The sequence below is a fragment of the Acomys russatus genome, chromosome 30 (assembly GCF_903995435.1).
Source record: "Acomys russatus chromosome 30, mAcoRus1.1, whole genome shotgun sequence".
Taxonomy (NCBI): domain Eukaryota; kingdom Metazoa; phylum Chordata; class Mammalia; order Rodentia; family Muridae; genus Acomys; species Acomys russatus.
The window spans coordinates 17,705,131-17,730,869 of record NC_067166.1 but is presented as its reverse complement, the minus strand read 5'-3'; the positions used below and the strand labels follow the sequence as shown (position 1 = coordinate 17,730,869).

The 25,739-nt window shown below is 38.1% G+C and overlaps 1 protein-coding gene across 1 annotated transcript in view; it reads right to left on the bottom strand.

Moving 5' to 3' along the window:
• The window catches only part of Cert1 (ceramide transporter 1), a 99,932-nt gene that overhangs the window by 21,768 nt on the left and 52,425 nt on the right, over window positions 1–25,739 (bottom strand). Inside the window, exons 4-9 of the mRNA XM_051172379.1 lie at window positions 18,576–18,683; window positions 17,408–17,546; window positions 11,504–11,587; window positions 6,123–6,280; window positions 4,218–4,310; window positions 1,860–1,946 (exon numbers count right to left, since the gene is read on the bottom strand). Coding sequence (XP_051028336.1) covers window positions 1,860–1,946; window positions 4,218–4,310; window positions 6,123–6,280; window positions 11,504–11,587; window positions 17,408–17,546; window positions 18,576–18,683 — 669 coding nt within the window. The remainder of the gene's footprint in view (window positions 1–1,859; window positions 1,947–4,217; window positions 4,311–6,122; window positions 6,281–11,503; window positions 11,588–17,407; window positions 17,547–18,575; window positions 18,684–25,739) is intronic.

The window sequence follows — 25,739 nt, the reverse complement described above, 5'->3', positions numbered from 1 at the left end:
AAAATGGCTGCTATACCCGAAGCTAACATTTTATCAGTAAACATGTTAGCAATAATAGCCTGAATAAGGAAGTTACTCTACACACAGCTTTGTTCAATCCTGACACTTACTTCAGAGATCCCAAACCAGTCTCTTTCTACTCTACAGATAGTGCATTAGATCAGGGATAACGTCTTTTACATTATTCCTAGGCAAAACCCTCTCGTATCATACAGAATCAATGAGTCAAGGTTAATATTACTGTCAAATTTCTTTTATCTAAACTCTGGTCAAATCATCTCCATTATTCTACTGCATCCAGGACCAGCAGGTCTGGTCCACAGACTGATACCATCAGAACCAATATCACTGTTTGCTTCTCTTCTGGGTTCTTAAGATCATTTCATATGTGTATTTTTATCTCCTTTCCAAGAAAGCAGTGTGCCTTCATCTCAGCATCCAAGTCCTGTTACCTGACACTTGACTTCCTGCCTCTTCTTCACACACATTCAAATAAATATTTATTAAAAGTAATGCACTGCTGTGTTGTTTGCACTTAACTACACAGAAGACAGCTGGTCATTTCTATTCAGTGCTGTCTGAACACAGTACTATCTCAGTTTTTATTCACCAATTTATTTCATGTATTTTCTACTTTGCAAATAATTTTAACTATAAAATGCACTGTAAAGGAGAGTATCTTTGTAGTGGCTGTTGTGAAATGCTGAAAACCGCACACTGAGAACAGAGAGGGACGCGATTTGAACCCGTGCAATTCATCTTATAGACCACTGGTGCTTAGTACTTTATAGTAACAAACACTATTTCTGTCTTGGCCACATTAACAGAGATATGAAACTACAGAAAAAGCCTGGCCACCATGAGTTTACTATTGTTCCCAAATGAACACATTCTGGAAAGCAAACAACAAACAACAACATGCTACCTCAGGTTGTGCTTCTAAGAATAACTTTAGGCTTCCAAAAGCCCAGATTAATTGATTACACTACGTTCAGTTAAAAGTGTAAAAGACAAACAAGTAATAAACTTTACATATTAATATGGCATGAACCTTTAAATCACTGACTTAAAAATAGAAAGAATATGAGAACAGATAGATTATTTACTACACCAGAGTAAGTCCTGGCTACTTAGCCTAGCAAACTGACATAATGTAAGTAAATTTTTAGTATAAAAATAATAGACAAATGATACTCCACATCCAGATTAGTTACACTTGCCCCAGGAGGCAGCATCAAAGAGAGGCTAGTAAGTAAAACTCATCTTTTAGTACCATCTGGTGGTAACTATGGTAACTGCATTGTAACAGAATTGAAACCAGGAATCAAATTAATCTTGAAATTGGAATTCAAATATGTAAGGAATTCTTTCAGTCAATTTCCATGAAAGGAGCCGGATGTAAATGCTGCAGCTCCAGTGAGGACTACGAAAAACTCAGCAAAGTAAGCGTGAAGGGAGCTGAAGGTGAAGGCCGTAAAGCAATACATGCGCTAATAATAAAAGCTGGGTGATGTGTGCGTTCAGACAGCGCTTGGGGAAACACTAGAGAGACTCCTTTTATATCAGAATGGCTAAGGCTGAACGGTTTAGGAGTAATAGGCAGAACATTTACATTTAGGTTCATAGTAGCTATGTATACTTCTTTGAATAATTATTGGTTTTGTTTAGAAATTAAAATATAAAGGAACTGACTTACAAAGAGTCTTTAACATCTTTGACAGTGTTTTGGTTACATTCAGCTTCTAGTTCTATCAACTCACTTCAAGAAACGCCTGTGGCACTAACGCCTGTGGCACTAATGACTGTGGCACTAACGCCTGTGGCACTAAACCCAGTGTGCTCACAGTGAGTAGCTGTACCTGTTCTTCTATTTTATCTTGTCTGTCAAGAGCAGCTTCAACAGCATCAAAGAACTCTTCTTCATTAATCAGACTGTTTGGACCTTCCTAGATAACAGAAAACAAATTCCATTGAAAGAAAGAAAGAAAGAAAGAAAGAGAGAAAGAAAGAAAGAGAGAAAGAAAGAAAGAGAGAGAAAGAAAACATTGACAACTTTCATATTGCCTCTGAGAGGAGAAAGCTGAAAACTGACCTAATATCCATTTATTGAGCAGGTTATTTGTGGACTAGGGAGTAAACTAGTACATTATTGTCATAGTGGTAGCATACACTGAAAAATCTAGAGTACTACAATTAATAGCTCACTCACCATATTTTTGTTTTTGTCAAACAGGGTCTCACTTTGTACTCTATAGTGTCCTAAAACTCACTTTGTTGCCCACACTTGGCAGCAATCTCCTGTCTCAGCTTCTCGAGCACTGGGATTACAGATTCAAGCTGTCCTATCAGGAACATTGATTGTAAACTAGCCAATACTGTTTCAAGGTACAGGCCTATAGCAGATTACTGAACTGTCTCAATCCAGTCAGCTTTCTCCTTTTTAGTGGGCCATGAGCTAAGAATTTCAATTTTATAAGGGTAGAAAAAACAGTAACAACATTTTATAGCATATGAATTACTTGAAATTGAAACTGTACTGCCCATAAAGATACATTGGGCCATACTCATATGCATAATTAATTAAAATTGTAGAAAGGGGGCTGGAAGATGCTCAGTGTGTAACGCATGCATGGGTACCGGGTTCAGACCCTTAGCACCAGGTAAGAGCCCAGCAGAGGCACACACGCCTGCAACCCCAGCACTAGGGAGTAGACAAAAAAAACTCTGGGATCAGAGAGAAACTTGTCCCCATAGCTGTGTATACCTGCACACACACACAACTGGCAAGGAAAAATAGCTTAAACTTTAAAAGGAATGAAGAAAAATATACAGACAGATAATGGTTTACACGAGAACTTTGTACTTTCTTGGTTTTGTTTCGCTTTTATACTGCGAAGACTTGGGCACTCTACCACTGCATTATATCCCTTCGCTAAGAATTATACAGTTTAGAGTTAAAGTTCATAGGGATTTAAAAAATAGACTACATTTTCATATTAAAAAATTATTTGACACAGAGTCTCATGCAAGCCAACCTGATGTTGAGCTCCCCATCCTCCTGCTACTAATTCTCCCGCACTGGGATTACAAGCTGCCTGGCCCGCTCCATTATTTTTAGTAAAAAAAAAAAAAAAAAAAAAAAAAAGAGGACGGTATACTTTACATAGGTGTAATACGAATATTCAATAGGAGTTAGAGATGGCTCAGTAGGTAAGAGCACTTGCTGATCTTACAGATGACCCATGTTCATCAGTTTTCTCAGCACACACACTGTGGCTCCAAATGAAACTCCAAGTTCCAGAGGACCCGATGCTCTCATAAGAACTCATGGGCTTGTTGGCACAAGCCTTTAATCCCAGCCCTCGGAGCCAGAGGCAGGCAGATCTCTGTAAATTCGAGGCCTGCCTGGTCTACAGAGTGAGTCCAGGACAACCACGGAGAAAACCTTGTCTCAAAAAACCCCAAAACAAATAAATAAACAAACAAGCGAGTTCATGTGCACTCATATGGAGCACATGCATGTATGTAGTCAAAACAGCCCTACACATACATACAAAACAATGATATAAATCTTTAAATATTAAAAGACTTCAACAAATGATACTTTAATTTGTAAAAATTCAAATGCATTGGTATGATGGTATGTAACAGTGATCTTAGAGACAGAGGATCTCTGTAATTAAGGAGGCAGAAGAAGCGGGATTAGGAACTCAAGGCCAGGCTACAACTGACACTGTCTCAAAACAACATACAAAAAAAAATGCAGAATGCATTCAAAATATTTAGAAAAAACCATTAAGTATAAATAATTATTTGCTAAGTATATCAAAGGAAAGGTTTGTTTTAAGGAGGCATACAACTTTCATATGGCAAATCAGTGATCAATAAGGATTTCTGAGACAGACTCTCTCTAGTTTCATAGCTCACGGTGAGTCTTCTTATGTCTTAGTTCATGTCTGGTACTGGGTTATAGGCATATAATCAATCCTGTAACCATGCCTGGCTAAACACAAATTTGAAAATACCTAAGCCTTTAAAAACATGTATAAACCTTTGTTAGATGGTTAAAAGAACCATTTCTAGAAAAACCTTGGTATTTATTTATATATATCAAGTTAACCCTGAGAAACAATTTACATATGCAGACCATTTAAAGGTTATACAAGTATTAAAGTTCACGCCTGTGATGTATAAGGCCCCCTAACACAAGTTCATACTTCGTAATCTGGCCCGCCAAAACGAGGTTTCTTCTTAAGTTCTGCCATTGCACTCTTGTATGCGTCCTCTAACCGTCTCCTCTTCTCTGAGTCCTAAATAGGTGCGGGGAGGAAGAGAGAGACCAACTCATTAGTTGAAATGCACATTTTACTACCATAACAAGACTTGTAGGTCAATTTCTATGAAATTGCATAATTTGACCAAAAAAATAACTACTTGTGTGAAAAAGGACAAATGTTCCTCTGCCCGGGAGACGCTTTCTTGTGGAGTATGCATTATACAGAAGCTAGCATTAAAATCACTGCCAAGATCACCTGTGTGGATGGTTTTAAGTACTGAGGTCATTAAGAAATGCTAGTGTAGTGGGGTGCGGTGGCGCACATGCCTTTAATCCTAGCACCCAGGAGGCAGAGCCATGTGGAATTTTAGTCTTCCTGAGTATGCCCTACTAACAATTAAGTACATTTCTAAAAGAAAAGGGACTGTTATTATTGATAACCATAAAAATGGTCACCTCTAAATAGTATTTTGATTAGCTTGAGTGAAGATTTTAAGTTTTAAAACTATAAACAATTCTACCAAGTAGCTGTTATTATCATCATCACCACTTATCTGATGTATTCACAGGGTGTAAGCTTCTTGAGGGACTGTTTCCTGTTTATTATTTCCCTATTTCTTAAAGAGGGCATTAGAAAACTCTGGAATAAAACAGTATCAAATAAATCACACTGTCATTGGACCTTCTGTCCTGGTTTTATGAATTACGTAAGAGACATTTTCTGATAAGCAGTTCTCTGTGAATTATCAATACTGACTTCCATCACTTTCATTGTGCCTAATTTATAAATTAAACTTTATCATAGGTATGAGTCTGTAGGAAAAAAATAGTGCACAAAGCGTTTGATACTATTTGTGACTTGACATCCACTGGGGTCTTGGAACACGTGTACCAGGCAAGGGTTTGCATATTCCTAGTCTACAGCTCACTTTCACCTGTGCTTGAGAACTCTGAACAGCTTGCTTGTCTTCTAAAACATGAGAATTGTTTTAAACACATAGTGCTATTTAAATCCTGCATCATAGTGGCGTTACAACAGCTGTGGCTGCTTTTCTTAGTGTCCTGCTCAAACTGAAAGACCTTCCCACACTGTACGCAGTAACAATTTCTGATGAATGTGATTCTGCCTGAATGGCCGGGCACCCAGAATAGGCATAACCAGAACAGAGCAATCTGCTCTAGCTTTGCTGTTTAGCACCTCTGGACAAATCCTTGACTCCTTCACTTCTGAAAACCGATGGTGTTGAGCCAAAACGAGGTTTTGTAAGGTATGTATTAATTTTAGCATCTGGTTATTTTTCAAATACCGGGTAAATTCAGTGAGCCACACATAGTTCACATTAAAAGGCAGAAATTCATACTGATACATTATTATCAACGCTGCTGATTAAATAAAGGTGGGAAATGGAGCATATGGCAAATATTTGAACAATATAATGGATGTTAAATAATATCACAGTGACCAGGTAGAACAGAATGGCTATAACAAGTAAATGTTTAACTTTATAAAGTTCAAGTTAGCTCATATAACTTAAATGAAGACTCACATTTTATATACTAAAAGACGTAATGCCAAATGTTATATTACTCCTATAACACACAGTCATAAATAATATTTAAAGATTTTATATTAAATATAATCCAAAAGACATATTGTGTTAATAACTGAATAAATCACTGGTAAATAATGAGTTTAAGATTCTGATCAAATGGCAAAACAGAACTGCCTGATACTTCTATGCAGCCCCAGGTGCTTCCCCTCAGGAGTTAGCATAGTTTTCATGTTCAGTGAACACATGAAGCTAAAAATATGATTCTTTTTAAAATGAAGAAAAGTCAGTCTTACCTTATCGTGTCTTTTCTGCCAGCTCTCTTCCCGTTTTACCATTAATTCAATACAATGAGAAAGTGTAGCAAGGATTCCAGCAGTAGTAGCTTTAAAAGTTATTGCTTCCCCTTTAAAGTCTATACCATTAATTCCTTTTGGTGTTATATATGGAAATACTGAAAAAGAAAGTTATTCACAGAGAATCATTCAAATGAACTGATTTCATCACATCTAAGATTAGCAAATATTTATAAAACCAGCAAGTCAGAGCAAGGTTTTGGACTGGACCCTTGTCATTTAAAATTCTTCAGTTCTGTGAGCAAAGAGCTTTGAGGCAACATTCACACTTTCAAGTCCCACTTTCTAGGTTCTGTTTCCTGAACTCATTTGCTGTGCTGCACCCGGTAAATCAAGTGGGAGGAGAAGTAATGTTAACAGTGACACTCTGACAGGTCAGAGCTCAGAGGGACCTTAACTATGTCGAGATACCTTACATTGTGGAAAGTCTAGAATTTCAAAACTGTAACAAAATGAACTGTAGAATTTAACAAAGCAATATAGAATTCAAAATATTTAAGTCCAGGACCAACTCACATATTAAATCACTTTTATGTTTACCTTTACAATTTTAACTCATGGTTAGCCATTGGATTAAAAGAGAGATCTTAAAAAAAAGTCTTAAGATAGAAACAAGAAAATACCTTATTCTATAGCCAATCATCCTGTTAGAACATTTACAAGGAAATAATGACACTCTGACTTAAGAGACTTGTATATAGTCATGACAGTAACGGTATAGTCTGTAAAGGACAGAATTATAAAGCAGTTTATCAAGATTTCAAATGTCTGCTCTAAAAAAAACATTGTTAAGATAAACCAGCCTGGCATGGTGGTGCATACCTTTAATCCCAGCATTCTGGGAGGCAGAGGCTGGAGGATCTCTGTGAGTTCAAGGCCAGCCTGGTCTACAAAGTGAGTCCAGGATAGCCAAGGGTATCAGAAAATAAAAACAAATCAAACAATCAATCAAACAAACAAAAAACCAGGTCCCCTGAAAAAAAAACCACAAGTGAAATGAATGGCATATATAATCATGGACTTATACTCTAGTATATCAAGGAACCTAAAAATACTGTACACTGAATAAAGAAAAAATTAAACAACCCCCTCCCCCTCAAACCAATAAAGACTGGGAGCTAGAAATGGAAAGTAGCTCCATGAGCAAAGCTCTGGGTTTAATGACCCAATCCTGGAAAAAAAAGTAGATGGAAAAGAAAACAAAAGATGTGAATACAGTTCTACAAAGAACTGCAGTTCCTAAAGAAGTGCAAATTAAATCACATGAGGTACCTTGCACATCTTAAATTGTAGTGTGTCCATACAATGGACTATCACTCAGCAATGAGAAGAAATCAAATTATCAACTAGAATTGTTACATTACAAAACCCAAGCAGAGTACAGAAATTCTCTTAAATAATGGAAAATACAGCCATATTCATTTATTTTGGCTGGACATCACTTGGGGCTTTGTGTGTGCAAGACAAGTCCTCTGCCACTCAGCTTTATCTCCAGCCATATTTAGTTTTTTTTAAAAACATGGCTTTATTGAGATAAACTTCCCACACCACAAAAGTCATTCATAAGATTCTACTGATTTTAGTATAATCAGAGTTCAATAATTAGCAGCACAGTCAAATTCTCCTACAACTCTCAAATCCACTAGAAACTGTTCTACAGCTCCCTAACCCTGTCTGAGCAATTACTAACCTATTTTCTGCCTCTACAATATATTTTTCTTGGACATCTCAAATAGCAAACATACAGTGCTGTGATCTACTTAACACATTTTCAAGATTTGTGCATGTGTTGGGCATAGTGGCTCATGCCTATACTTTTAGCATTCAGGAGGCTAAAATGGTAGGGTCACTGAGTTCAAGGCTAGTCTGGGCTACAAGGCTAAACCCTGTGTCTTTCAAACAAACAAAAGTCAGGTTCACGCTGGCTGTGGAGGTACACATACACACCTTCCAGTACTCAGGAAGCAGAGGAGTGTGGACTCCTCTGAATTTGGGACCAGTGTGTTCTACATATTGAGTTCTAGGCCAGCCAAGGCTAAATAGTAAGAAAGTGCTATATAGTAAGACCTTGTCTCAAAAATAATAAATAGAGCTAGAAAATGGCTCAGCAACTAAGAGAACTTCCTATTCCTAAGAGGCTCAGAGTTCATTCAGTTCTCAGTACCCACAATTGTCTCTTAGTCTAGATCCATGGGATCCAATGCAGACTTCTGGCCTTTAGGGTAGTCTGCTCATGTACACACACATCCACACATGCATGCACACATATAATATTTATATTGTTCATAGCAAGTACAAACATAACTGATATTTTACATATTGGTTTTGCACCTTGCAAACTTGCTCAATCATTTATAGTTCTAATAGCTTTTTTAAAAAATATTTTTTCTTTATTTCTTTTTTTTTTTAAGACGTATTTATTTAATGTATATAAGTGCTCTATCTCCATGTACACCTGCATGCCAGAAGAGGGCATCAGAGTACATTACTGGTGGTTGTAAAGAACCATGTAGTTGCTGCGAAATGAACTCAAGATCTCTGGACGAGCAGCCAGTGTTCTTAACTGCCAAGCCACCACTCCAGCCCCCATTCTAATAGCTTTTAATATATTTGTTGTAACTTTTTCTTTTAAAACTCTTCTTGTAATTTGTTTAAATCCAGGGCCTTGTACATACTAGACAAGTGCTCTGCCCGTGAACTATAGTCCTCAACTCTAAAATTTTATTTGTACAGATTATAATAAAATTTTGTTTGTAGATGTGATAGCATCTGTAAACTGACTCAAATTTGGATATCTTTTGTTTTTTTAGTGAAAACATTAGCTATAGCCTCCTGCATTGTCTGAGGTTTTTTATTCAGTTTGTGCGTGCTAATCACTGTCTTTGAGGCTGGAGCCTTTCTTTGAATGGGTAGATACCCCTGACTATTCACATTTTTGAGTTAGACACTAGAAAGAGCTAGCAAGTCTTTCAACTAATGGACTTTAAGGGTGATTTGGTGGAGCCAGCTTTCTCATGATTCCAACTGGTATCCCCGACAGCTCTACTTACAGGTGTTCTCTCTATGGCTATTGAGTTCTACCAGAGTCATCTCCTGACTTTGTTAGGAAATTCTGGGAAGAGGGTATGAGGAAGGGGTAAGGTTGCATTGTTCAGTATGTAAACCTTCATGCAAATTGTGGGGTATCATAGATCTTGGACAGTGACAGAACTCAATAATCACTACATGTACTTCTACTTAATTTGTTTATGTGCACATGTCTGTGTCTGTAGTGTGTGCAGGTACAAATGTATGGGTGCATGTGGAGGCTAGAATTCAATGCTGGCTGTCTTCCTCAGTCATTTTCTACCTGATTTTTGAGACAAGGTCACTGTACCCAGACTTGGCTAGACTGAATGACCAATGTCACAGAAATGCTTCTGTTTGCCTCCCAGTGCTGGGGATGCAGGTCACACTGCTGTGTGTCTTGCTCTTTTAGCTGGTGCCGAGGGTCACACAGATCCTCATGCTAATGCAGGACACTTCACCAAGGGGCCTTTGCTGGGCGGTTTTATGACATAAGCTAAAGTTATCTGAGAGGTAGGAACCTGAATTTAAAAAAATGGCCCCACAGGCAGGCCTCTAAGGCATTTTCCAATTAGTGATGGGGGAAGGCTCAATACACTGTGGGGGTGCACCCGAGGTTGGCTGTGCTGGGTTCTATATGAAAACAGGCTAAGCAAGCTGTGTAGAGCAAATGGGTAAGCAGCACCCCTCCATGGCTTCTGCATCAGCTCCTGCCACCAGTTTCCTGCCCTGTTTTGAGTTCCTGTCCTGACCTCCTTTGATGACAAACAGTAGAAGTGTCAGCCAAATAAACCCTTTCCTCCCCAACTTGCTTTTTGGTCATGGTGTTTTACGGCAGCAATAGAAACCCTAACTACGACAGGAGCCATCTTGCCAGCTCCATTAATTACTTTCTTGATAGCACAGTGCCCAGTATTCATGATTCTAGAAACTTCCACTTCAATATGGGAAGCAAGTGCCGAGCCGAGTACACGAATGTACTCATACTGTATATACACACAGTGAGGTGCGTGATTAGGCTGCCTGAAAGCTTCTCTTAAGGCACCTTTTCTATTGCAGCATGTTTTCACTGTGGCACTGAAACACAGTCCGAAGAAACTTCCCATAAGAGGTCTCCAATACCATACAGACACCAGATGAATTGGTAGGCTTCAAGATTCTAGTTCTAAATCATAAGGACAACTTTTTTGTTTGTTTGTTTTTTGAGACAGGGTTTCTCTGTGTAGCCCTGGCTGTCCTGGACTCCTTTTCACCAGGCTCGCCTTGAACTCACAAAGATCCACCTGCTTCTGCCTCCCAAAGTGCTGGGATTAAAGGTGTGTGCAACCACCGCCTGATACAAGCACAACTTTGATAAGTTATAATATTAAGTTAAAGTTTTACACAAAGATGAGGAAGTATGCTATAAGGAGGGTCATAATGAAATAAGAAATGGGGAAGAAGGAAGGGAAAGGTGGAGGAGAAAAATAATACATTTTAGCACCAATGATATCTATAGAAGAAAATTTCTTTCATATATAAAACAGCTTAAAAATAACTGGAAAACATGCTACTACTAGATTTTACTTTATATTCTTTTATAATTTCAACAAAAATAAATACTTAGATTAAATTTTCAGAAAACTTTCATTTGTCTTAAAAAACTAGGAATCCACTTTAGGTTTTCTTAGGTAGATGTCAAAGAAGAGTACAATTTATTCTTCATAGTAATGAAAAATTTAGAATTCTTCAAGAAGTTTCCTCTAATAACTCATCAGACAGTTTCAGCACCAGCTTATCACATGGAGAACAGTACTTTCCAACTTCTAAGACTAAAACTCTTTTAGCACTAGCAACTAACTTTGCCAATACCAGTAAAGTGAGATTAATATATGGATGTCAGAATGAGCCGCTGCTAGACAGCCAGCCATTATTAACATGGCATCAGGGTCTATACTTGACCCACACGACTTTTCCGCAAAGATATTTTTCCCCCCCGAGACAGGGTCTCTCTGTGTAGCCTTGGCTGTCCTAGACTCGCTTTGTAGGCCAGGCTGGCCTCGAACTCAGAGATCTGCCTGCCTCTGCCTCCTGAGTGCTGGGACTAAAGATGCATGCTGTCATGCCCAGCCTCTTCAAACATATTTTAACTTTGGATTCAAGGAGTTCCACTGTTTTTAAAAATTAGTCAGTTAGTAATTATTCTTTGACATACAGTAACTGTATAGTTCACAAAGTATATTTCATCCAATTGAGGGAGAAAAGGAATTACTTACATTTCTCCTTATTACCATTGGTATTGTGCAAAAAGTCTCCATCAGAACGAGTTGTAGGGAAGTCATCTTCATCATCTTCTACCACTAAATGAAACATATTTAAGGGCATTACAATGAAGATTGGTTTATTCTTATGTTCAACTCAACATAAGGTATGCTCATTAACTATGCTGTAGAATGTTATTACATGTATTACTTTAGAAATGTATTGTCATCTGTGAAATAGACTGCTACAGTTACAGAGTTATATTGTACTATTTTACCCTTTAGTCTTCTTACCTCTTTCTATCTTTACTAGAGTAACTTTATGACTCATTAATAGTCCTAGAAGGGTGTGGCAAGGTAAAAGCACTTGTCACCAGGCCTGACAACTGGAGCTTAATACTAAGAACCCTTATGGTGAAAGCAGATAACCTACTCCCTCAAGCTGTCCTCTGACCTCAAAACAGGCACTACGGTACATACATACATGTACCATATATGTGTACACACACACACAAACACACACAGAGATATAATTAAAATAAAGAACTGAAGAGGCCTAGAAGAACTGACAATGCTAAATGAGAGATACCTCCTCCAGCCTCTGAGAATTCTTGAATCTATGATTTATGTTATGGAGGGAAAACAGCTATTTGTAGATGTGCTGTCAATTTTCATCTATCCCAATGTGTATGTGTGGTATACCTTTTTATTGTCCAATGCACTTTAATCTTGCTATGTGCACTTTACTCATCAGACTGATCTCCAGAGCCTCAGCCCTCAACTACCTTGCTCCCTTTTTTCACCAAGCTCTTTAATGACCTCTAAGTTCTGAGACTGGATCTAGCACTGGACTAATGATCTTCCTGCTCTTTCATTTACATCCTTTATATAGAACCCGAAATCCCAAATCCTACAAAGTCCAAAACTTTGTGAGTGCTAACAAGATCAGTAAGTTGAAAGTTCCTGTCAGGAGTGGTGGTGCACACCTGTAATTCCAGCACTCAAGGAGGCAGAGGCAGGCAGAACTCTGTGAGTTCAAGGTCAGCCTGGTTTACAAAAAGAGTCCAGGACAGCCAAGGCTACACAGAGAAACCATGTCTCAAGAAACACAAACAAACAAACAAACAAACATGAAGTTCTGACCTTATATATCCAAAAATCATTAAATAAAATTATCTCCATAATATATGTGTAAAGTATATATGATAGTGTATATGTTACTGTATAAATGGGTTTTCTGTCCAGTCTAGGTTCTCTCCCAAAGATTTCTCATTATATCTATGCATTTATTTCACAACTTAAAACAAGCCCCAAACACTTCTGATATCAAGTGGTTTTGTGTGTGTGTGTGTGTGTGTGTGTGTGTGTGTGTCTGTCTGTCTGTGTTTGTGACTATATGTATGTGAGCACACATATACACACTTCTGTATGTATGTTTGTTTGTGTGTGCACATGTGCATGCGTGTATGGAGGCCACAGGTCGATGTCAGATAACTTCTACTATTGCTTTCTACCTTATCTTTTCAGACAGGTGCTCGCACTGAACTCAGCACTCATTGATTAACCAGATTTGCTGGCCAAAGAACTCAAGGGATCCCTCTGTTTCTGCCAGCTATGGATTAGGGATACACACGCACCTGCATGCGTGCACACACACACACACACACACACACACACACACTGGCTTATATCTGATTCTGCCTGGCTTGGCTTTTACATGGATCTTGAGCTCTAACTCAGGTCGGTCCTCATGCCTTAAGCAAGCACTTGACCAACTGAGGGCCATCTCCCCTGCCCAGGTAACAAACAAGCTGTGGTAGTTTGAATAGGAATAGCATGTTCGGAGGTGTGGCCTTCTTGGAGGGAGTGTCACTGTAGGGGCAGGCTTTAAGGTCACCTATGCCCAGTATGGCACACAGTCTCCTTCTGCTGCCTGAGGATCAAGATGCAGAACCCCTGGCTCCTCGAGCACCAAGTCTACCGTGTGCTGCCACGCTCCTTTGGAAGAGATGGCCTGGCCGGGCGTGGTGGTGCATCTCAGCACTCGGGAGGCAGAGGCAGGCAGATTGCTGTGAGTTTGAGGCCAGCCTGGTCTACAAAGAGAGTTCCAGGGCAGCCAGGACTACATAGAGAACCCTGTCTCAACACGGCCCCCACAAGAAGAAAAAAAAAAAAAAAAAAAAAAAAAGATTTGGCCTGGACATGTTACTCCTTCACAGAAATAAGACTAAAACTTAGTAAAACATACTGCATTATCTTTTGAGGAATTTTCTACAGAAGGAATCCTCTTTCAAACTATTATTATCTTACAAATTGTGTTTCTTTATTGCAGGAGCACCTTTGGCTCTAAGGAAAGGTATATCTCACAGGAAGAGTCTGCTTTAATCTTTCTTGACCATCGGTAAGAATCAGGATGAAAAATACCTTTATTTACACATAATATTTTTGCTACTCACATTTTCAAAACACAAGCTGCTACTTTGTGTAACATTGTGTATTGGTTTCTATGCAGCTGAATGATATCATTATCTGGTTTTTGTTTCATTTCTATTCTTCTAAGTCTTCTTTTGTGCCAAGATCAAATGCTCTAAGATTTTATTAACCTTTAACCTGCTCATTTATTAAGAAATCTATTAATGTGGAACACTGTTGCAATAATGTTCTTTTTTTTTTTTTTTTTTTTTTTCTTCTTCTTCAAGATAGGGTTTCTCTGTGTAGCCTTTGTTGTCCTGGACTCACTTTGTAGACCAGGCTGGCCTCGAACTCACAGAGATCCACTTGTCTCTGCCTCCCCGAGTGCTAGGATTACAGGCATGCACCACCATGCCTGGCCAGGTGACCTCCCTTAGCCCTCGGAGTAAAAACTGTCTGATGCTCTGAATAAAGTTGGCTATTGCATGAGACTGTAGTCGGCCTCGTTTACTGGCTCCATTCTTCCAGCTCCCACCATCTCTAAGCGTTGATAACCAGTTATCAATGAAATCAGATGAATCAGAAGTAATATGGCTTCTGAATTTAAATGATGGTGTCCTGGAAAGACAGAAATGTGTCCGTTTTTTTTCTGATACAGTGGGTTCATGACAGCATGATAAATTATTTTTCTTAAGGTCTCCTATATGATTCAAATAAACAGTGAACAATTTTTCAGTACCCAAATGTTTCAAAGATACCACGGAGTTAAATATTTCTCTCCAACTACTTGTATTTCTATTTTGGAGTCTGAGTAGCCTGTCCCTCAGAATATTGACTATATGGGGCAATATGAGGTCATCAGGGTGAGCCTAATCTGACTTTGTTGCCATAAGAGGCTATCTGGAGACGCATGTTCAGAGATGATGAAACAAGACAATGCTTGTGTGCCAGTCCTGGAACAGGACTTTAACTCATCACCCTCGGGAGAAGTCAACACTGCCAACTCTGTTTTCACAACTGTGAGAAAATAAAAAGCCAAAATGGCTTAAATACTTTTGGCACAGTGGACACATATATACATTGTAAGTCTATTACAAAAGTATAACAGATAATTAATTCCAAATACCTACAAGGCTTCTATACTATAAAACAACGTAAGAATTAATAATGATGACATTCCCTTAAAATGAGTTTCTTCTGTTTTTTGTTTGATCCAGAGGCTCATTCACTGACACTCAGATTACTAGAGTGATTTACTTCAGGCTTTCTGTTTTTCCATCTATTAAGTCTTTTAAGTCTTTTACCATTCTAAATAACATTACAATTATCTGGAAGTAATTTTTTAAAGAAGATTAATCTCAACTTGTATTTTTGCTTAAATAGTGACCTTTCAAATTACTTATGGGAAATGTAATTTTCAGATTAAATTCTAATGTTTCTTAGGTTTAATACAACCCACCTAATCACCACTAGCACGATATTGGGGTTTTCAACTTTTTGTTGAAAGAGTAACCACTTGCCTCTTTCAAAATAAGATGTTCTGGGCACTTGAAGGAGCTCTTCAGGGTACCTGTTAGTCTGTGTGCATGCATACAGTCTGTGTGTGTACTGCTTTCTACTATTATCTGAATAAGTAGTGTCCTGTCTCACAGATTTTGTCCACTTTTAAAGATTTATTGTAGAGGACAAATTTAGTCCTGTTATTCATGTTGCACAGTAACAGAAAGCCATACTCTTCCAAAAGTATTTAGTTTTACCTAAATTAAACAGCCTTGAAGTTGTTACCAACACCCCACTCCCACCCCCATTTTTTCAGTCATAATGGATTGAGCCTAATGCCTCATTCATGCTAAGCCAGTATGCTTGAGGAGGTCAGAGGTCAATGTCATATCTTCCTCAATCTCTGTCTTATCTTTTGAGACAAGTCCCTCATTGAGCTATTTAAAGTACAAAGATGGGCTGGGACTGTAGTTAATGGACAAGATTTCTGTTCCTGGTTAGGTGAACAACAGGGACTAAATTAATTCTTCATCCCAACTTCTAGGAAGTGGACAGAATCCACGAGACAAGAAACACTGGTTATTTGGTAACAATAAAGAGTGATCCCCAGGAGCTGGAAAGGAACGATACGAGCTCTCTGACTCCTTCAGTTGTCTGTGCGTGTCTGAGATGAGACACAGCTGAGAAAACAGAGACAAAGGTTTTCAGGAGCAAAGTAACGAGGTGAGGACTACTAGGAGAAGCCAGAAGAGACCAGCAGGTATACTGAGTACTTAGCGGAGAAATTATACCACCTGCAAATGAGAGTATTACTGATATCAGGGGAAAACCTTCTGAAAAGATTCCAGGGAGCAGTACCTGGATCTTACGTAGCAATGTAAGGGAAGTTATTTATTCCCACAGTGCAGAATGGAAAACCTCATAGTTTATAAAGAGCTGGCTAGAGAATTCAGAAACGTCTTGCCTCAGTGATGCAAAAAGGAAACACACTGCTGGAAGCTTTGGATACTATATACATGAAGGGCTACTCTAGTTATTACTTTGAAAACAAACTTATGGTAAATTATATGCACAAGCCATAAACCCTAAATAGCTATCAAAGTAACAAGGTATAACTAAAAGATGAACAAAGGAGAAAATGAAATTATAAAAAATGTAATACAAAAGGAAACAAAACACAAAGAAGACAACAGGAACTTGAAGTCAAACACATTTCTTCAGGGCAGGAACTTGAGCCATGAGCAGCAATGCACTTACACCAGGGTGAGCTCAGTGCTGGCTGCTAATACTGCTGGAGAGTTCATTTTCATCAACACCCTCTTCAGTAATAACAAAGGAGAAAGAACTTTTAAGCCTCAAATTAAAAGCTAATTGAGCCAGGTAGTGGTGGTGCACCACTTTAATCCCAGCACTCAGGAGGCAAAGGCAGGTGGATCTCTGAGTTTGAGGCCAGCCTGGTCTATAGAGTGAGTTCCAGGATAGCCAGGACTAGCTATACATAGAAAACCCTGACTCAGAAAATCAACAGGAAAAACAAAAGCTAATTGAAGACTACATATTTTTTCTTTAAAATAAAAGCTCATTAACTTAACTTCACTAAAAAAATTTTTTTCTATGAGGAAAAGGCACAGAGAGGGAGGGAGAAAGAAAGAGAGAGCAAAGAAGCTAAATTCAGAAAAAACAAGACTAAGAAACAAGGAGAGAACGATGTAAGAGAGACTAATCAAAGGGGTGATTTGGCATCAGAAGGATCCAGTATCATGCCTGTCCCTTCTAAAACCCATCAAGGAGTAAAATCTTCAGTGGCTTCTGCTATGGATAACCAGAAATGAATCAGTATGTTACTAAAGTACTTAAGTCACATGGACACTGAAATCTGTTTTTCTAGTAGTTTATGACAAAAGTGACTACAATTATCTTTATTACTAAAGACATTATCCCTAAAGATCTAGAGGCTTTAAATCCATTCATTGTCCAAGTAAAAATAGTGGTAATAGCTTAATTAACCTTTATCTCTTTGAAGTTCATCCTTGGAGACAGCATCAGCACAGACATCAAAGAACTTCTGGAGAGTGTCAACCTGCCTACACAGGATATCTCTAAAGGTTTCCATTTCAGCCAATTTCTCACGTAAACTGTGGCCTTTCTGCAAAACACAAAGGAGAGGGTGTGTGAGTCAAGTATAACAAATTTAGACTGTTGGCTCTATGGTATTTAGTCACTTTTTAGACTGGCATCCCATCATCAAGGGAATGGCATAATTAGAGCTGTGAAGTTCAAGGTAATATTCCTAGGAGCAGGCCTAAAGAGGACTTTGAACTGCACAAACTATAGATAACGGGAAAGCAACATCGCCTGATAATTTGCTAGCATATGTAACGTTTTCCTGCTAAACACTGAAGAGACAGGTAGACTTGGAAATGGGTGAATGCATCCTTACTGGATGTCACTTAGAAGTACTGATGAGTATAGGGAAGGGAACCCAGAGGGGAAAGATGAAATCAGACTGCACAAGTCCTTCCTTTCATCGCATATAAGTTGTTTTACAAGTCTTTTAATGGTAATATCAAATGGTGCTATGTGATTTTTATCTCAAGAGATGCAAATGAACTCTGAGCAGAGGTGTTGATTATTTTTGCAGTGTGGGTGATTAACTCCAGGAATTTTGCAAGGTAGGCAAGTGCTGTGCCACTGAGCTGCAGTCCTCAAGGCACTGACTATTAATCTCAGATGTTGGTCAGTTTTACATCAGCAAACCATTTTAATATTCTCCAGAGTCTCCTTTGAACCAACCTGTAAAATTGTATCTTACCTCATTAACGAATGAAAAGAAATCTAACATGTGTTCATTTGATATTTGTGTGTACCATGATTTCATCCCTTAAAAACGTATTTTATAACAACTTCAAATAAATTACATTGTGGAAAAGGTCTTTTTAAAAACCTATCATGGCTGGTCAGCTGATGAGAGATAAAGACACCCATTGTCAAGCCTGACAACTTGGTTTAACTCTGGGACCCACATGATAAAGGGAGAGAACTGATTCCTACTAATTGTCCTCTGAGTTCCCATATGTCATTTGTCACACACACACACATAAAAAACTTAACTTGTGCTCACAATATCCAATACTAAATTCACATGTCATTGCCTTAAAGCATTATAATCACAAACCTTGAATGAAGACGTGGAAGTAGCAGAATAGCCACTTGCTCCAGACACCAGTGACACCATTGATCCATGTCTACGCAAGCTGGACTCAGATCCATATCCTGATTCAGTCTTTAAAAAAAAAAAAGTAAATACCAATTTGAATTTATGTAAGAAACAGTTACTCCACAGAGGCAAACAATGCTTTTCACGTCTCCACTGACATTTTAATTTAGAATGCTACATGTTGCAATAGCAGGCTAAACAAGTTATTTAATAATAGGGCCAAATGGTCAAATTCAGAAAGAAAGACAACAGTGGTGAGTGGAAGCTGGGGAAGGTTTTCAGTGAAGATGAAAATGTTGTAGAGCTGCTTGAGAAACAGTGCTAATGCATGTTTGTTCTTTAGAGGCACAAATACCACACTCCAGTGGAATGTTTTTTTTTTTTTTTTAATTATTTTAAAGTAAGTGTGTGTGTCTCCCTGTGTGTGCTCATGCATGCACTCTTGTCTGGGTATGTGCATGTGAGCACAGGTACCCACAAAGGCCAGAGGGCCCCAGTCTCCTGCAGTTGTGTTGTGTGCTGAACTCGGGTCCTCTGGAAGGGCAGTATGTGCTCTTTACTGCTGAGCTATCTCATCTCTCCTTGTCTCTGCATTTGCAACCACTCTCACTACATTATAATTATAGGTTTAGCATCATATTCTAATAGCTTATATTTAAAATTGCTATTTGACTTAGATCTTTCTGAAAGCAGATATATGTTCAATTTTTTAGTTACCTTGACAGCTCATGACAAAAGAAGAGTTCAACTTTACTTGTCCATTATGTCATGGAGGGTAACTGGGATGCCTGGGTGTTTGTGTATAGACCAAGCACTGTCACAATACAATTTTTTCATTTTAACAAGCTCGATACCTTTTATAACAACCATTTTACATTCTATTCTTAACCAAATACTAGTAATATTGTCAAAGCAATCAGCCATTTGAAAAATTTCCAAGTCCCTGAAAGCAAAGATTTTGAATCTGATTACAGTGAATCACATCTGGAGAGATGGCTCAGTGGTTAAGAGCACTTGTTGCTTTTGCAGAGGACCCAGGGCTCAATTCTCAAATTCTGATTTCCATGGTTACTAGGCACACATGTGATGCACATACTTATATGCAGGTAAAACACTCATAACTATACATTTAGAATAAGTAAATAATAATATAAATTACAGTAACTCAAATGCTTTTGTTGAAAAATATCCAGGCATCTGTACTTTATCATTTGATGGAATATCATATTGTACCTATTATAGTTTTAAAGAAGTACTTATATTTAATAACTGTACTTTATTTGAATGGAGGAAAATCATACAGGTTTTTCAAACACTAACACTGAAAGTAAAGGAGCAAGAGCTATATTACATATCACTTTAAGCGTAGTCACTGAATTCCCGGTCCCTCCCTTTCTCCTCTACCTTCCCTTCCCTTCCTTTCCATTGAGACAAGGTCTTGCTATAAAACAACAACAACATGAACACAAACACAGGTGCATGCACAGAGCAGAACTATGATGAGCGGGGATGCCATGGTAGAGAGTGTAAGTAACGACCATAAAAAAGCAGAATTAAAATTCAGGGGATCTATCAAAATGCAAGCTGTGAATAAATTAAGAACAGTGTAACTTGAAAATATAATTATACTCCTAAGTCTGTACGCTGATTTCAGTATCACAGAATCACACCAAAAGAGAATTGTAATGACAGCAACCATACAGCGCACAGGGTAAGACTTTTTATCTTCTAATGAGAGCCAATGGAAGTCTTACAGCAAAGGTGCTTTGTGAGGCACTTTCACTGAAAGTGGCTTAAGTTTTTTTCTTCTCTTTTTGTAAGAATGCTAACTTGTTTTTGTTTGTTTCTTTGTTTGTTTTTCAAGTCAGGGTTTTCTCTGTGTAGCCTTGGCTGTCCTGGACTCCCTTTGTAGACTCTCGAACTCACAGTGCTCTGCTTGCCTCTGCCTCCCGAGTGCTGGGATTAAAAGCGTGCACCACCACGGCCAGCAAGAATGCTAACTTGTAAGTTTAGTATTTCTACATTTTAATAGTGTGGGTTTGGTATTTGCCAAGGACAACAATTAGAAAAATTGCCAAAAAATAAAAATAAGTACTTTCAGAAACTAAGTATCTCAGATATCTATAGGAGAGACATTAAGTAGACCAAAGCTCTCTACAATCTATAGTCCAATTTTTAAGACACTTAAAACAAATTGTAGACATTTTCTTTTAAAAATGTTCAAAATTCAACAACTTGGCCTTGAAATGCAAATGCATCTGCCCTTGCAATTTACTTGCTCACACCAGAAGTCTGGTAGAGAGCAGGTCAATGTTAGTGATGCTTTTGAAAGCCTTGGAACACATCAAAACAGGAGAAGCTTTACTAAATGCTTCTTACAGGACAGCTTTTTATAGCCTCTCTTTCTCCAAGTTCCAATATCTTAAAACAGGCAACATCATCTTACTACAAGGACATGACAAAACAGATTCTATTACAATATTGGTGTAATGTATGCTAAGCCATGAATAATAAATAAATAAATGCTCATTATGATTAGAATATCTGTTTTATCTTTAATAGTTTCCCTTAAAAATTCCCTGATAAATTATAGAAATTAGTCCAAGAAAAAAGAAAATCCAGTAAACCAAGAAATCCCGATTTCATTGACACTCAATGGAAATAATGAAGAAGACCCACTGCTCTAGATCTGTAACTGCAATAGCTCTAACAAAGCACGAGAGCTGCGGGGTGAAATAGCAAGAGCAACCACACAGCCAAGGGATAGCTAGACTGCTACTTCAATACAAGTGCACCATGCTCTAAATTAGTTTTGTTATTTCTTTCAAGTTAAATCTACCAAAGGTGTCAATAAAAATATAAAAAATAAAAAAACAAGCCCTTCATCAGAAAGACCAGTAAAAAATCTAGACGAACAGTAATTATTTTAAATATAATGAAGCAATAGTGTTAATTTGAAATATCTGTTTTTGAAGGCAGAGTGTGGTAGAGATAGAGGCAGATGGAAATGGGGAGGAATTCTAGTCACAAGTAGTCACTGGTGTCCTTTTGGGGTAATCCTTGAAAGGAATGCTGGTCCTTTTCTTATTCTCACATATTCTCCCACATGAAAGAATCTGAACTCACACTCTTGTACCACCTACTATGAATATTTTGAAAACACCAAGTCTACCCAAGACTACTAACCCAGAATTCAGTTACCATAGAAATGCCTTTCCTTTTCAAAACATTTGCTTTAAGGACCTCCCCTCCCCCTTTCAGGGGAAGTTGCAAGGGCAGAGGGAAGATAGGGAAGAACTGATGGAATTTAGGTATATGATGTGAAATTCACAAAGAATCAATAAAAAGTAAAACCAAAACAAAACAAAAAACTGACACCAAAAACAAAATGAAACCCTTTTACTATTCTGCAACTAAAACCTCTTCTTTCTCAAGTTTGCCAGAGTTTAAAGGAATATTCCTGAACCTGCTTTAACACAGATGAAAATCATCATCTGGCTAAGGATAAATATTAAAATTACCATATACAAAACAAGGCTTACCTCTAAATAGCACAGTAATGAGGCCACACTTGTATTATATCAACAAATTTGTTCCTTAGAAAAAGCAAACAGAAAAGCGACATAACAAGACAAACCCCTAAAACCTGAAAACCAAGCACGCTCTTGAGTCCAGTAGAGGGAGGCATTAGCACACCACCTGGCAAGCTGACAGGGGTTACTGCTGGTCAAAGCACAACAGTAACCTTTAGACTAATTCCTTTAGCCTAGGTGCTCGGGCTTTTTATGCTTCAGAATATTTTAACAAATCATATAGTTCAAAGCTATGAGCTTAAAATAGTAGAATATCTACAAACTTACTTAACAACTATTTTAAAGTTACTTGGTAGATAGTTTAACTATATGTAAATATTAGTTTACATCATTAGCCCGTCTAAACTCTAAAAGTGGTATATAAATACACTAAGTATTGGATTTAAAAGTTTTAAGTATTTTTTAAATTAATTTTTCCCCTACTAACAATCACTAGTAAGCAACACAGCAAAGAAACTGAGGAAAATGAGATATGAGGAAAAGAAAATGAAGAAAATTATTTTCAATATGTTATCAAAAATTAACTAGGAATTATTTTAATTATGGGAAAAGGGAAAATACAAAAAGATTAACATTGAAATATAGGGCTTTTTCTGAAATTGAAATTCTAAAGCCCAAGCAACTGAATTGCAACATAATCAGTCTGCTACCCACACTACTGTATGAAAGCAAAGCTTATGAGAAGCAAGATGCTGCTATGAGTGGCTAGACAGATGCTTAGCAGTCAACAACCATCCTAACTCCAGCTGCAGGGCCAGATGCCCTACTCTGGCTTCCAGTGGTACCTGTACTAGCATGCCATATTCCACCCACCATAATTTTAAAAATTAAAAAATATTTTTAAAAAGTATGTCTTAACACATTTATTCTAGAAAGCTACACTGAAAATCATCCTAAAAGCAATAGAAAAGGCAAAGAGTTAGGGTTCCTTTGTATGTTGAGTGTTGAGAATGCATTATTATCTCTTAACTCCTTTGCATGGGATAGCAGCAATTATTGTTATACTCACTTATAGACGATTCTATGTACACTGTTCAGAGTCACACTACTAGAAAGAAAAAGAGCTGCAGTTCAATTCCAGATTCGTGTGCCTATCCCTAACATGTCCTCCAGGTATCCTGGTGCTGTCCTCCAGACTCCCAGGCAAAAGCAGGTATTGGAAAGTTCTGGCAGACTGACCATGGCTCAGCTGAACAGCTGAAGGCATGCTGGAGCAGGAAAAACACAGGAAATGAAAGGGGGAGGGCAAAGAGGAAAAGACAGAGAGGAAAAGGGTAAGGCAAAGACACGAGCTGATAAGACTGTAATGAGAGAGAAGAGCGCCTACAGGCCCTGACCCTCAGACCTAAGCTAAGTGTGTAACACAGGCTGCTGTTAGGACCCTGGACGCGGATACCCAAGGCCTGAATGGGGACTGTAGCACTTAGAGGGTCTAAGAGTCCCAATATGCAAGGTCTGCAAGGGGTAACTAATTCAGAGGGCGTCTGCTGCTGCGCTGCTTCCTACATAACTGTCACAACTTGCTTCTATCAGACAACAAAGGAAACAAAAGCTGCTTGAGACCAACATATTTTGTCCACTCAGAGTGTCTTGTCGATCCACAATTTCTACTCTTATAGAAAAAAGAACCCCAGTGGACTGGGGACAGGTTGAGATCAATGACACAGCTTTCTAACTACTTTGGTTTTGTCCTCAAGAATTTCTATTTCTTTCACTTCTTGTTTAAATATTGTTGACCTCACTATTGCCTATAGGATCTTTAGCATGGTACTTATAGGGTCTTATATAATTATGTATAATAGCAGATGCACAATTATATAGAACGTTAGCCTCTTTTCATTTACTACCCATTATTTTAAATATTATATATCAGTACCACATAAGTTTTTTGTTTAAGTATACTTGTGAGTTTATTTCCTATTTTAAAATATGAATCAAAGTAAGCATTTGTAAATGCACACACATGATATATATACGCATATATACATATACACACATATTTATATACTCACATTATTGTACGTACAAACTCTAGACCTTCACCTTGTGAAACTGGAATTTTGTATCTGTTAAATGGTAACTTACCACTTCTCCCTCTGTCCAACCATGTCAACCACAACTATGGCTCTAAGTTTGTCTACATATACGCTGACCTTCAAGTCCATTCTTTAACATAACCACTGTGGCGGTTTGAATAGGTATGGCCTTCATAGACTTGTGTGTTTGAATGCTTGGCCCATAGGAAGTAGTACTATTAGGTGTGGCCTTGTGGGAGGAAATGTGTCATGGTGGGCGTGGGCTTTGAGGTCTCCTATACTCAAGTTGTGCCTGGGTGGTGCATAGTCTTCTGCTGCCTGAGGATCAAGAAATAGAACTCTGGGCTCCTCCACTTCCATGTCTGCCTGCATGCTGCCATGCTTCCCACTGTGATGATAATGGACTAAACCTCTGAAGTGTAAACCAGCCCCAATTAAATGTTTTCCTTATTAAGAGTTGCCTTGGCCATGGTGTCTCTTCACAGCAATGGAAACCCTAACTAAGACACCACTAAGTCCTCTGTCCACTTCTAAACTGTTTTTGATGCTGTATCTAGGTTTTAGAAGTTCTCTGTATAATATGGATATTACTGGAAAAACAAACATATTTTTCCAACCATAAGATCTTCTGCTATACGAAGAGTGTTTTAATGCAGCGAATATGTCACCTTTCATAACGTTGAACTTGTCTATATTTTATTTTGCTGCCTGAAGCTTTGGAGTCACATCTAATAAATGAGTGCCAGAAGCAAAGCTGTGAACATTTTTCCAAGTTTTCATGATTTTAGGTATTTCCTTTATGGATGCTCAACCTCTTGACATTGCAAGACGATACTGTTGGCCACCTACAAAGCTCCTACTTGTGAGTTAAAAAGAACAAAGCCACAAAATAAATCTCATAATGTACTTGAAGTAAGTTTATTATTTGGTGTTGGACCACATTAGTAGCTATCTTAAAGCGCATGCAATCTATGGTCTGTGGGGCAGATATACCAGCTAGATCTCTGATCCATGTTGGGATCATTTTTTAAAAAAATATAGTATGAAGCAAGGGACCAAGTATTTTGATTACTATGGCTTTGTAGTAAGTTTTGATAGTCAAGAAGCATGATTCTTCTACTTCAGTTTATTTTTAAGATAGTTTTGGTAATATGGAGTCTCTCCAGACTCCAAATATATGTTGGATAGATTTTCTATTTCTGCACAGAAATGGCATTAGGAATTTGAAGAACTGCATTAGACATACACCCCATTTTAGACTAGAAATAGTAACAATATCAAATTATGCAAACATAAACCACATGCTGTCCTTGTATCTTCTTTCACCTTTTAAAGTATTTTTTGTTTATGTGTAAGTGTGCATTTGTGTGTTAACACCTTGCGTGTGCAGGCCACTGTGGAGGCCAGAAGGTGTCAGATGCTCAGAAGCTGGAGTTCTAGGCAGCTGTGAACTGTCAGATGTGGGTGCTGGGAACTAAATCTAAACATTCTGG